Source organism: Schistocerca nitens, chromosome 3 (genome assembly GCF_023898315.1).
Source record: "Schistocerca nitens isolate TAMUIC-IGC-003100 chromosome 3, iqSchNite1.1, whole genome shotgun sequence".
Classification (NCBI taxonomy): domain Eukaryota; kingdom Metazoa; phylum Arthropoda; class Insecta; order Orthoptera; family Acrididae; genus Schistocerca; species Schistocerca nitens.
In genome coordinates, this window is record NC_064616.1 from 343501016 (window position 1) to 343515641 (window position 14626).

A 14626-nucleotide genomic window follows, 5' to 3' on the forward strand; every position below is an offset into this window, starting at 1 on the left:
GTAAATATTTGTCATGTATTATTGTTTTTCTGACAAGTTCAAATGTGTGTGAAATTTTATGGGACTTAACTGTTATGGTCATCAGTCCCTAAGCTTACACACTACTTAACCTAAATTATCCTAAGGACAAACACACACACCCATACCCAAGGGAGGACTCGAGCCTCCACCGGGACCAGCTGCACAGTCCATGACTGCAGCGCCTTAGACCGCTCGGCTAATGCCGCGCGGCCTTCTGACATGTTCCACATCCTGGAGGACCTCCTCACTATGGATCAATTGGAATGAAAGTAAATGTAATCTAATCTAATCAGTGGTCCTTTCAACTGTATAGTGCCTAAAAAATAAGTGTGCAGGTTACGATGCTTCTGCACACAGGTCCTGTGGTCAACCCAATACTTACAGAACAAGGATTACCTACTGGCTGGCTTACACTAATAGCATGCATCTGCATTTGAATCTCTTATGTATCATTGTACATAACCTTGCTGAAACTGGTGTGCAAATAAGGAGAGAGTTGTCATAAAGTGGAGTGTTACCATCATGGACATCAGGTAGTGGTGTAACTGGACACAGGATAATTCACTGGGGATCTCATTTACATTTGGTTTTCTGAGAATGGAGATACCAGCAAATTTAGGACCTATTGACTGTTCCACTCTTTACTCCCAGGGTACAATCTCTCTGGGTACCTCAGATCTCATCGAAATGATCATATCATATCATATTTCTAAATTGGCTGCTGCAGTGACTACAGAGACAAAAGTGGCAGATCCTTGAAATGTAACACACTTTTATAACCAGTCAGACATGGTAATCATGTACATATTATGTTGCTTAGAATGCATGGAAAGGAAAAGTGATACCTACTCGCTTCATTTGAAACGATCTTATTCACGCCTTCAGTACCCAATTATTTTTGTACTTATGGATGTACTGCTGACTATAAATGACTAACTGTTACATTATCCAAGCATAACTGTGTTAAAAAATTTTCAATGATTTAATCTGATTTGGAAGGGAAACCCCCAGACATTCCTTCAATAAAATCATCTCATTGTACTGGCTATATCCATTCCCCTTAATTATAATTGTTATAGCTCCCTGCAATTGGCTCAGACTCCAAACACAGTGTTTCATTAGGCTTGCTTACACACACACACACACACACACACACACACACACACACACACAAAACACTCTGTTAGTAAAAACAATTTAAAAATATAGAAGCATATACAAATATTATCCATTATGACGATATTAAGCAATGCAAAATGTATGAGCGTGTGATTAAAAGTAATGCCACAGAATTTTTTATGTGAAAAGTCTTAAAGCTTTTTAAATAAAACAGATGTTATGAACATTCTACATCTTTATTCCTCATGTCTGGAAATTTATTTCTCAACACAGTCTCCCAGGGATGAACACATTTCTTCCAACAAGAGACTAGTTTGTTGGAACACTGTAGAATGTTTGACTCTGTTGACAGAGACACAACCTCACCTCTGCTTGCACTGCTTCGTCACTATCAAAGTAAAGTCCTTGAAGATGTTCATTAAGTTTTGATGAAAGTGAACCCAAGGCATCAGATTATTGCAGATGTTGCAGCACTCATGTGTGATCTGGCATTGTCATGCTGAAGGAGAGGGTGCTCCATGTATGGAGGAACTTTCTGAATTTGAAACCTGATTACAACATTCTGTTTCTCATGTGCCAACAGAGTTACGTTACACACCACCATGTTACACACTACAATTCGGAGCCCTTTAGTGGCAGAGGGCTGCAAAAAATATGAAGTATAAAAATGTAGAATGTTAGTAGCTTTTGTCTCATTTAAAAATCTTTAAGCATTTTCACATAAAAAATTCAAAGGAATTACTTTTCACCATGCCTTCATATACAGGAGCTCTGTAATCTTTTTTGTCAGTAACAAAATCCACATACCTTTCTGCTCCGGAGGAGTCGTTACAAAAGTGGAAACTGAAGGTCCTTGACCAACAGAGTTTCTCATTGCGACAGATAAACTGTATGTCTTGTTTGCCTCCACATTAGTAAACATATATGATCCAGTCTGTTCTGATGCAGGCACATCCTATAGAAACAGGCAGTAAGCACCAGAAACTTTAAGACACATAATACAGACAAGGGTTTCCAAAATACTAATTAACAGAATCCCAAAATGAGAAACATATAACATGTTAACATAGAATGAAGGAGAATAAACAGATCTCTCTCTCTCTCTCTTTTCATTTGATCCTCTCTCTCTCTCCCCCTCTCCATTTTATGTCCTACTTTCATTTTGTTTATGTACATTACAACACTGAAACTGTAACATAGATCCTTACACTTGCATTAAATGATAGTCATATAATAGTAGACATTTCATGCAACCACTGAAAACAGGAAAAATAAAGTACATGTATATAAACACACACACACACACACACACACCGAGGTGACAGAAGTCATGGGATACCTCCTAATATTGTGCTGGACCTCCTTTTGTCCAGCACAGAGCAGCATAGAGTAGCAATTTGATTTGGCATGGACTCAACACGCCGTTGGTAGTCCCATGCAGAAATATTGAGACATGTGGCTCTACAGCTGGATTTTGTGCACAAACTGACTGACCTCTTGATTATGTCCCAGATATGTTAGATGGGATTCATGTTAGGGAATCTGGGAGGTCAATCAGTATCTCAAACTGTCCAGAATGTTCTTCAAACGAATTGGGAGCAATTGTGGCCTGGTGACATGTCCATGAATTGTTGCAAATGGTCTCCAAATTGCCAAACATAACTATTTCCAGTCAATAATCGGTTCAATTGGACCAGAGGACCCAGTCCATTCCATGTAAATACAGCCAACACAATTGTGGAACCACCAACAGCTTGCGCAGTGCCTTGTTGACAACTTGGGTCCATGGCATTGTGTGAGCTGCGCCACAGTCGAACCCCACCATCAACTCTTGCCAACTGAAATCAGGAATCATCTGACCAGTCATCTAGGGTCCAACCAATACGGTCAGGAGCCCAGAAGAGCTGCTGCAGGTGATGTCAAGATGTTAGCAAAGGCACTTGCATTGGTCATCTGCTGCCATAGGCTATTCATGGCAAATTCTGCCTCACTGTCATAACAGATATATTCGTTGTATGTCTCTCATGGATTTCTGTGGTTATTTCATGCAGTGCTGCTTGTCTGTTAGCACTGACAACTCTATGCAAATGCTCCTGCTCTTAGTCATAAAGTGAAGCTGTTGGCCACTGCGTTGTTCGCGGTGAGAGGTAATGCCTGAAATCTGGTATTCTGGGCACATTTTTGGCACTTTGGATCTTGGAATATTGAATTTCCTAACCATTTCTGAAATGGAATGCCCCATGCATCTAGCTCCAACTACCATTCTGCATTCAAAGTCTGTTAATTCCTGTCATGAAGCCATAATAATGGTGGAAAACTTTTCACATGAATCACCTAAGTACAAATGACAGATCCGCCAATGCACTGCTCATTTATACTGTGTGTACGCGATACTACCACTGTCTGTATATGTAATATATTACTATTCCATGTCCTTTGTCACCTCAGTATGTATAATTATTTGAATGATGTTAGTTTTTCAAGCTGCTTATTAGAGAAGGAAAGAGGCATGCATTAAGGACAGGTGCTAAATGAATGAAGAATGGTAGTTATAAAGTCAGAAAGTGGAACAAATAATGTTTTACACATAGCGCAGGCAGCAGTATAAACATGGTATCTATCATGGGTTAGTAATATTCTTCACTGCCAGGAAACACAATCATAAGTGAAAATAACACTCTCATGTATAAGTTGAAGAGGACGACTAAAACATGTTCACAGTTAAGAACTAAAAGTACCTCACAGTGCAAAATTCTGTACCAGAAAAATCACTACAGCATGACCACAACAAGATAAATTTACATAAAAATAATTGCTTATGATTCCCGTACATTATTTTAAGCTTCATTTATTTAGATTGCAAAAACCCATTTTTTTCTACAGACATCAAAAATGGTTTAGCATCACCCCGGTTTCCAGAACTCCTGAAGATAGATGTTGGCTGTGGATATTGTATGACAGACACAGTCCCTTTGACTGTTCAGTGATGTTACTAAACTTGCCCAAAGATGTAAACAACTATGCATGAGCACCTATTAAATGGAGGGGGTCTGACAGCCAACCAGTTCCAGTCATTCCACCAGGAAGGAGGTACACAGCTCGTGTTGTCTGTAGTTCAACCATGCCTAGACGGTCAACACCGCAGTACGATCGCATCCGCATTGTTACTTTGTGCCAGGAAGGGCTCTCAACAAGGGAAGTGTCCAGGTGTCTTGGAGTGAACAAAAGTGATGTTGTTCGAACATGGAGGAGATACAGAGAAACAGGAACTGTCGATGACACATCTCGTTCAGGCCGCCCAAGGGCTACTACTGAAGTGGATGACTGCTACCTACGGATTATGGCTTGGAGGAACCCTGACAGCAATACCGTCATGTTGAATAATGGTTTTTGTGCAACCACAGGACATCATGTTATGACTCAAACTGTGCGCAATAGACTGCATGATGCGCAACTTCACTCCTGACATCCATAGCGAGGTCCATCTTTGCAACCACGACACCATGCAGTGCGGTACAGATGAACCCAACAATATGATGAATGGACTGCTCAGGATTGGCATCACATTCTCTTCACCGATGAGTGTCGCACAATCATCGGAAATGTGTTTGGAGGCAACCCGGTCAGGCTCAATGCCTTAGACACACTGTCCAGTGAGTGCAGCAAGGGGGAGGTTCTCTGCTCTTTTGGGGTGGCATTATGTAGGGCCGCTGTACGACACTGGTGGTCATGGTAGGTGCCATAATGGCTGTACGATACACGAATGCCATCCTCCGATCAATAGTGAAACCGTATCAGCAGCATATTGGCAAGGCATTCGTCTTCATGGATGACAATTTATGACCCCATCATGCACATTTTGTGAATGACTTCCTTCAGGATAACGACATCATTTGACTAGAGTGTCCAGCATGTTCTCCAGACATGAACCCTATCAAACACACCTGAGATAGATTGAAAAGGTCTGTTTATGGATGATGTGACCCACCAACCACCCTGAGGGATCCACGCCGAATCGCTGTTAAGGAGTGGGACAATCTGGAAAAACAGTGCCTTGATGAACTTGTGGATAGTATGCCACGATGAATACAGGCATGCATCAATGCAAGAGGATGTGCTACTGGGTACTAGAGGTACCGCTGTGTTCAGTAATCTGGACCTCCACCTCCGAAGGTCTCGCTGCATGGTGGCAAAACATGGAATGTGTGGGTCTCATAAGCAATAAAAAGGGTGCAAATAATGTTTATGTTGATCTCTATTCCAATTTTCTGTACAGGTTCCGGAACTCTGAGAACTGAGGTGATGCAAAACTTTTTTTGATGTCAGTATTTTTTCCCCACTACTGATTCACAGCCTACCTGGCACCCTAAGCTTTATCATTATTACTTGTTTACAATGCAAATGCTTGCTATTTTGTTTTCAACTATATTCTTACTATTTTCATTTTTCAGTCTGTAATAAGTAACTAAAACTACTTTGTCACAGACATAAAAGACTGTTGTGATTGGCAATCTTTTGGAACCAGTGGCTCCTTCTTCAGGCAGAAGGGTTGATGGGGAAGGAAGAAGGGTGAAGGAAAAGGACTGGAGAGATCTAGGAAAAGGGGTCACCCAGAACAGCAGGTCAGGGGACACTTACCGTATGGGATCAGAAGGAAAGACTGATTGTTGGGGACTGCATCCGAAGAGATTTGAAAACCTGACAGCTTAAAGGTGGAAGACAGGGTAATATGCAAGACAGAGAATACTACTAAAACATCATGTACAAGTTAATAAGAGTGAGAAGCTAAGTGCAGTGTACATGACACAGGTGGGAGGGGGAGATGAAAAATAGACAGGAAAGACAACGAAAGATGTAGAAAACTAAAATGGAGTGAAGCAAAGAGTAATTACAGTGAAGAAAAGCTGAGACAGAAGAAATTAATGTAAATTAAGGCCAGTAGTGTGGCGAGAACCAAGGACATGTTGTAGTGCTAGTTCCCTTGCGGAGTTCTAAGAGACTGGTGTCTGGGGGAAGAATCCAGATGGTGTGTGTGGTGAAACAGGTGCCGAGGTCATGAATGTCATGTTGTAGAGCATTCTCTGCAACAAGATATTGCAAGTTGCCAGTATATACCCTCTGCCTATGCCCATTCATCCTAATTGATAAGTTGGTGGTAGTCATGCTGACGTAGAAGGCTGAACAGTGTTTACATAATAGCTGGTATATGACGTGTTGTCGCGCAGGTGGCTCTCCCTTTGACAGTACATGTTATGCCACCTGCAAAACAACATGTTATATACTAGCTATTATGTGAACACTGTTCAGCCTTCTACATCAGCATGACTACCACCAACTTATCAATTAGGATAAATGGGCACAGGCAGAGGGTATATACTGGCAACTTGCAATATCTTGTTGCAGAGCATGCTCTTCAACATGACATTCGTGACCTCAACACCTGTTTCACAATGCGCGCCATCTGGATTCTTCCCCCAGACACCAGTTTCTCAGAACTCCGCAAGGGAACTAGCACTACAACATGTCCTTGTTCTAGCCACCCCCCTGGCCTTAATTTACATTAATTTCTTCCGTCTCAGCTTTTCTTCACTGTAACTACTCTTTGCTTCACTCCGTTTTAGTGTTCTACATCTTTCATTGTCTTTCCTGTATGTTTTTCACTGCCCCCTCCCACCTCTGTTATGTACAATGCACTTAGCTTCTCACTCTTATCAACTCATTCATGATGTTTTAGTAGTAATTTCTGTCTTGCATATTACCCTATCTTCCACCTTTAAGCTCTCAGGTTTTCAAATCTCATCCAATGCAGTCCCCGACAATGTCTTTCTTCCGCATACCATGCGGTAAGCCTCCTCTCTCTTGCAGTTCTGGGTGGCTTTTCCAAATTCTACCCCTTTTGCTAGACCTCTCCAATCCTTTCTTTTCCTTCACCCTCTTCCTTCCCCTTCAACCCTTCTGCCTGAAGGAGCCACTGGCTCCGAAAGCTTGCCAATCATAACAGACTTTTACGTGAGTGTATTGCTGCACTTGGTGAGTATATTTTTATCTATCCAATTAATTTTATCAATAATTGATTGTTTTCATTGTTATAAAGGTGTTTTGTGGATTACAGAAATTTTGAATTAACATCATTATGTGAAATGCCATGTTTCTTTCATAATTCAATTATTGATTAATGTTCACAAAACACATGCCTCACCGATTTTGGTAACCCATATGTTTTTCACAGTATGCATGACTTCAAACCTTGTTGCATGTCTTACTTTTTTAACTTTTCTGAACGGGGTATTAGACTGTACAATAAGAAGGCAACTTCTGCAGCAACAGGATGTTTTAATATTTTTTATTGTGCAGCATCAAAACAGATAGATGGTCAGAAGGATGATTTCCCATTTTACCCTTAGTGACCTAATTTTATATTTTGATCCCTACTATAGTCATATATGGGGGGGGGGGGGGGGCTGAAGGACATTAGCAAAGTCCAATTTAAAAATTGGTTCTTGGGTTTTCTGACAAAGTTTTCACAAGTTATTATTAGATCTTGTTATAATATCTGTCAGTCAAAATTTTTCTGTATTTCCATGACACCCTGTTGTGAATCATACAGGTCTACCAGCATTCACATTGCTCCTTTGTAAATGTTCAATGTTCTCTGTGAACCCTACTTGTCACTGATCTTGCATACTTGAGCACAATCCCCGTAAAGATGCTACAAAAACATTATAATCAACATCTTTTTTGGAAATTACAGTACCCAAGTACCTTAGCTAGAGTTTAAACTACCATGGGATACCATACACTAACATAAGTAGGTGTAGACTGTGGTAGTTTTGCAAGTACCTTTCATCAGTTAAGGTCATAACTGCATTACCTGTATGTTAGGTTTGTTGCATACTAATCAGGTGTTCCCTCAGTTTGATCACTTTATCTGCATATGCAATCAGTGTCTTACTAGATTCCCCTAGAAACCGGAAATGGTGAAGCATCAACAGAAGCTTTGAACTATCTAGAAACTGTATATGCATGTGTAACCTATGGAACATTTTTGTTCTACATAGCTATCCTCCTGCCTGTTAATTAAAAATAATGGTATTTATAGCAAAACTGAAACTGTTAATGTTTGAATCAGGTTTTATTAAAAAATTGTTGATTTCTAACATGAAACAGAGTGTTGTTCTGGTAAAAATAAAAAATACAGGCTTATCATATAGCACTAGAAAATGCAATTTTCTGAAAAACAAAACAGATAAAAAAGAAAAAACACCACTTCAGTACTCCCATGAAAAAATATAAAACATGTTTCTGTTATTCATAAACAATTTCTGTACTTATCAACAATAACAGGAAACTCTAGGCTTGCTGTTCTATTGAGGACAAAATAACAACAATAATTATATAGCTTTTTACGTTTGTGGATGTAAACTGTACTTGCAGCAAAAGTAACTGCCTTGATTACCTAAAGATGCAAAAGTTACATGATCTACTAATTTTTATTACTTGTAAAATGCAACTGATATTTTGCAAGGATATAAAATACACAATGGACTAACACTCAATGATGTGCAGTTCTAATTATGTGCAAAAGAAATAAACAACAAAGAAAATTCATCGGCTTCCACTTTCTTTTCACACATTTGTTTATGTTTCATTCTCTACCAATGCTACCAAAACTATTGATAATACTACCATTTACTATATCACATATGTACTGTACCAAAGCTACCAAACTATAGTTTTGGTAGATGAACTAGTTTTGGTAGAGTGCAACTCTAATGTCAGCAATGAACAAATGGTTGTCACTTGCTTTATCTATCTCATATGCTTGCACCTTCATTAACAGTCTGCTGTGGGACACTGAATCAATAACGTTTTGGAAATCTAGGAATATGGAATCCATCAGTTGCCCTTCAACCAAGTAGTACTGTGTGAGGAAAGAGCCAGTTGAATTTCACACAAGTAATGCTTTCTAAGACATGCTGATTTGTGGACAGAAGGTTTTCTGTCTCAAGGAAATGTATTATATTTGAACTGAGAATGTGTTTACGAATTCTGCAGCACAGTCAGTGTGATTGAGTCCCACTGTGTCTATATTCTCAACACGTTCAAATTTTAGAAAAAGGATATGACAAAAAGCACATGTGTTCCACACTCTCCCAGTTTATCATTTCACACATGTACAGTAGGAAGAACTGCAAAGCGCTTTGATGCCTCATAGATTTTGAAGCCATTCCCTGAATTAACTGTCGGATTTGATCACATGTCTGATAATTTTGTAATTTTTTTTAATATGTTGGTTTGGAAATAACATACTAATTTTCTATGGCAGTTCACTTAGTTGATATGTTGACATGGGAATTTCCAGTCAAGTATTTCCCATAGTTCCTAACTTTATGCTTCATTTTATATTATTATTAATATGCAATTTTTTAAATATTTCATTTCTGAAGTTTTCCTGTTTTATAATGAACACATAGTTGTATGCACAATAAATACCCTTTGATACAGCCTTGCTGCACTTTTTGCTACACCACACATGGCTAAAAGCAATTGGTGACACACCTACAAATTAAATCCTCTAGTTAGTCTTCAACATCTGTATTTATTTATTACTCCCCCTGTTATCTCTCACAAACATAAAAACCATGAAATACCATCATTGGATTATAATGAAACTCAATTACACATATTCTAATCAACATAAATAAGCTGCTGTCTTTTTTTTAATTTATTTCCTCTTTACCAATCCTAGCCTACATTCAATCAGATGTGAGGAGTACACTAAACATCAAGGTAAACCAATTTTTTCCTTATGTGACTCCACTCTTTGGAGTGCATAATAACATATGATTACAGTACCAACAACACATTGTATGTACAAGTTTTCAGCAACGTTAATTCTTGAGAACACCACAACTTTCATTGGTGCTTCACAAATATAGTTACATTCCATGTAAATGGCAAGGAATCAAATTAGTAGAGTTAAATTTGTAAATTTTTAGAACAAGCAGTAATTTAAGCAAAGTTTTTATGTTAATCATTCCATTACATAAAAGCAGATTATGAATGTTGCAGAATAAGCCTCATTTTATGTATTATTGTGAATCGAACATTATCAGAAACACACACAAAAAATGAATAGGTCTTCCACAGGGATGTGATTCATGGTTCAGGAGGCAGGTAACAGAGGTGGTACAGCAGGTGTGTTTGTGTTTGTGTGTGTGTGGGTGGGTGGGTGAAAGAGCCTTCATACTCATTAAAGCAAATCACCACTGTTCATGCATTGTGGAGAAAGGTTGCAGCAGACATAATCTGTTTATTTTCATGTTTGAAGGTTAGCCCTAATGATGTCTGCATAATATTTATTTTCTTTACTTGTTCATAGTACTTTAGCTCTGTTTCCACCTCATTTCTTCCTCCAAAAATCCAGTCCACTGTAGTTATATTTATTTAAGTTGAATAGAGACTCACAAACCAGTTTTGCAACTTTTAAGTTGCATCTTCTGGTGTATATAATGCTATGTCATGAGGTATAGGGAGTTATTACAGAATGCCACAGTGTAACAGCTGGCATGGCTAGGCACAGTTCTCAGACTTCTTCCACTGGTAAAAACCATCATCAATGATGAATGTCCAGCCTGTGCTAAAATCAAAAATTGTCATGACTTTACTGATTAAAAAATGCTCCTGAGGGCTTATGGACTGATGACCTCAGAAGTTAAGTCCCATAGTGCTCAGAGCCTTATGTCAAGCAACAGACAATGCTCCTCATAAATGTTATCCAGTAAAATATTGGTTCAGGAAGCTGACACTCTTAAATATATTTGTCATAGCAGCTGATAACACAAGTTATGAGTATCAAAAGCATGTTGGCTTCCAGACCCAATATTTTTCTGGATAACATTTATGAGAGGCATCGTCTGTTGCTTGACATATGCCCACAGGAACACATTTTAATTATTAAAGTGATAATTGTTCATGATTTTAATACAGACTGGATATTCATCACTGATGATAGTTTGTATCTTTGCCTAGCTGTGCCAGATGTTACTCTGTGGCATTCTATAATAAATCACAATAACATAGGACATAGCATTATATACACCAGAAGATGCTACTTAAAATCTGTGAAACTGGTTGTCTGAGTCCCTAATGGACTTAAATAAATACATCTACAGTGGACTATTGTACTTTTTATTCAGTTCAATATTTTAATAGTTTTAACACCCATATGTAAACACCTGTTATGCTGTACAAATTGTTCAATGAAGCATGTATAATTACTTCAGCTGTGGCTGCCCTAGTTTTAAAATTATCAGTTTACTTCCACTTACGAAGGAAACTATATTTGTCATTGCAGCACATAGGGAGAGGTAGTCAAAGCCCTGATGTGAATGAGTGGTTCAGTTGTTCCAGTGATGAGTGATACCAAATAGTGAGAGAATGTCCCTTTGTGGCAGGTTTTAGGTGCACTACTTGACCCAGTCAAGCTACAGTGACAGGAAACAACAGTGACTGTTCTTCGTGTGTGTGTGTGTGTGTGTGTGTGTGTGTGTGTGTGTGTGTGTGTGTGTGTGTTATTAGCTCTCTAAAGAACTTTTTCTTATAGATTAGCTCTAACTGTTCTTTTCTAGTGACAGTCTGCCACTCAATACCTGTTATATATCGTCAGCAGTAATCTATCACATGAATATCTAATCAACAATATTTTCTCAACTCATTCACATAAACAAGCTTCTCCCAGTCCTTACAACAGTACTCTTTCTGCATATATTTTTCTTCTTCTTGCTTTTCTCCAATACAATGCTGCTGTGTTGGCAACTGCATCTTACTGTTATTATCATGGAGTCTTTTTCAAAACTTTTCTGCATCCCAAGAAGAGGCTAACTAAGTCGGTTTATTTCCTCTCTTCAGTGGATTATCTTCATAGTTTCATCATTTACTTGTCCTTTGGAAACTACAAATATTCAACAGCAACAGACCCCACTTGCTTTCCACACACAATTTTTACACCAATGAAGCATGATGTTCTCTCTCACATCTAAAATCTAGGACTACTCAATAAAATAAGATATAAAAGTAAGAACTCAAAAATACTCTACTTTTCTGTATTTTGTTGTACGTGCTGTTCTCATTAAAACCAAGCACTTTATTAAAAGTGTGATAAGGAAATTCAGGAACTATAGCACAATTTTGAAATAGTGACACAATGCATGTTGTCTGCTTTCAAACTCATTTCCCTGATTTCATCTAGAATATGTTGTCTTTGATGTGAAGTGCTTGTTATACTACAAGTCATTGTCACCAAGTATAGGCTGTTACTGTGCAGCATGTAGGAGGAATGGCATCCGTTTTATGTGTCATTCTGGTTGAATAATCAATTCAGTTGACATATGAGATCATTATAAAATATAGACCAAAGATCTTTGGCTTCCCTCTGACAACCATGCCTCCATTCTTGCTACCCTCCCTGTTTTCCTTTCCCTGTTGCTTCATAACCTGGGTTGTGAGTAACTGAATCCACTTTCTCTTCTTCCCTTTCTTTCCCCTCTCTCCTTCCTGATGAAGGAACAAAGTTCCGAAAGCTAGGAACATAAATTTTAGGTTCTGTTTTTTGTGTATCTATCGGCTGTACTGAGCTGAGGTAAGTACTGGCCAGCCCCTCTATCTCTTTGTTAGTATTTTATGTAATTCATTTATTTCAGTTTACCTCCATTCAAATTAAACTATTAACTCAATCAAAAGCAGTAATTTTTTTAAAAAAGAAAAGGGAGTAATGAGGGACCATAATCATAGTGAAGGAAGTTGGCATGGTGCACTGGTTAAACAAATAAAGACTATAATAACAATAAGAGCAGTTATTAGACGAGAATGTTACAATAAATCATACGTTAAGAGAATAAGTTAAAAATTCTCTATCCCCTTCCCAGCCTGCATAACAAATATACCAAACAGCTTAATTGAAGTTAACAAGCTTACTCAGCTTTTTATGTAAAAAATATGAAATCACTTGGTGAAAACATCTGACAAATGCTAACATTATTTGAAGACAGCTATTTACTTAAAAGCTACTGAAACAGGAACTACCGGTGCAGTGCTGAAAGATATATTTGCTAAAAGAAACAGTTAAATCTCTTGCCTTCGAAACTTTTAAAAAGCTTCTTTGTCACAAGAACAAAACATCAGTAAAATAGGAAAATTCGTAAGATGTACATATATGATAAGTTCTGTTTCACCTAAAGAGTGAAATAATATTTTTTCTCATGTGGCTACAATCTAACACTGTTTCAGGTTCCAAATGGCAACACGAAGAGTAGAGGGTCATGTCATGCTTGGCAAGAGGAAGCAGTTCAATCCACAACAGATCTGAGGATAACCACCACAGGTGGTACTTCCACTGCAAAATCCAAGAACTTCTACCACAAGTTTGATAATACCTACATTCCTCCACTACCCACAAAACAATGTTTTTCCTCATTCACACTATTTCCAGATGCCACATGACTTTAAAAAAATGCAAGCATCTCACACTGTCTTCCTTGTCAATGCCTTCCACAAGAGTCTATCTCAGGAAAGGAAGTAAAATACTGTAGCTCACTGGTTGCAATCCTTATCATCTCAATGTTTGATTACCTACAGCATTACTACACATTTTGTTTCTTTAGACTCTGAAATCTTGAACACCATCTTGAAGCTAGGAATAACTTTCCAAACTGCCACTCACTACCACCAAATTGATGGTCCCTCAAGTATTCTCTCGCAGAAAATCGAGCAGTAGATCTGCATTTTTGTGCACTGACAGTTACTGTAGTATGAAAGTTAATTTGAGTTCTGGATGAAGGGAGAACATGGAATCATATTGGAAGTAACAATGATCTAGCAGAAAAGAGTAACATTCTGAAGTATAAATAATGAGAATGAAAAACCCTTATGTCAAATATGAGAGCTAACTCTAAATGCATAAAAATAACAGAGGAGACATATCTATTATGATTCTGGCCTTCTCCATAAGTACACCAGCAACTTCATGAATACTCTGGAGTTCTGGAACTATCCAAGAGAACTGTTCTGTGAGTATATTCCTCAAATCAGAATGGCTAAACCCAAGCTATACAATACATATGAGCATCCCAGAGTATAATATATTGATAGCTGTTTTTGTTAAGGTCGGAACCCCTTTAGTCATCTCCTGAAGCCAAAATGAGAAGAATTCTCCCTATTTCTCCAAAAATATCCATTTTCCATCCAGCCATGCCCTGCAAACCACTTGCCACAACCCAAAAATGCCTAATAATGCCTTTTTATCCAATTCCTTTACTCATATGAGTGGTCCCACTGTTAAACTACCTTAAGTACCCTGCCAATACCACACAATTCATCTTCATTACTAGAAAAATAAACATAATCTGACAGATGAAAACATGTGAGCAAGAAGAACACATGATCCTCCAATTGATTTGTAAGTACTTCCAGTTTCTTATAAGGACAA

General features: G+C 38.2%; 1 protein-coding gene across 1 annotated transcript in view; it reads right to left on the reverse strand.

Moving 5' to 3' along the window:
• LOC126248295 (proto-oncogene tyrosine-protein kinase ROS) overlaps positions 1-14626 on the reverse strand; it is a 587002-nt gene that overhangs the window by 201988 nt on the left and 370388 nt on the right. Inside the window, exon 7 of the mRNA XM_049949160.1 lies at positions 1948-2095. Coding sequence (XP_049805117.1) covers positions 1948-2095 — 148 coding nt within the window. The remainder of the gene's footprint in view (positions 1-1947; positions 2096-14626) is intronic.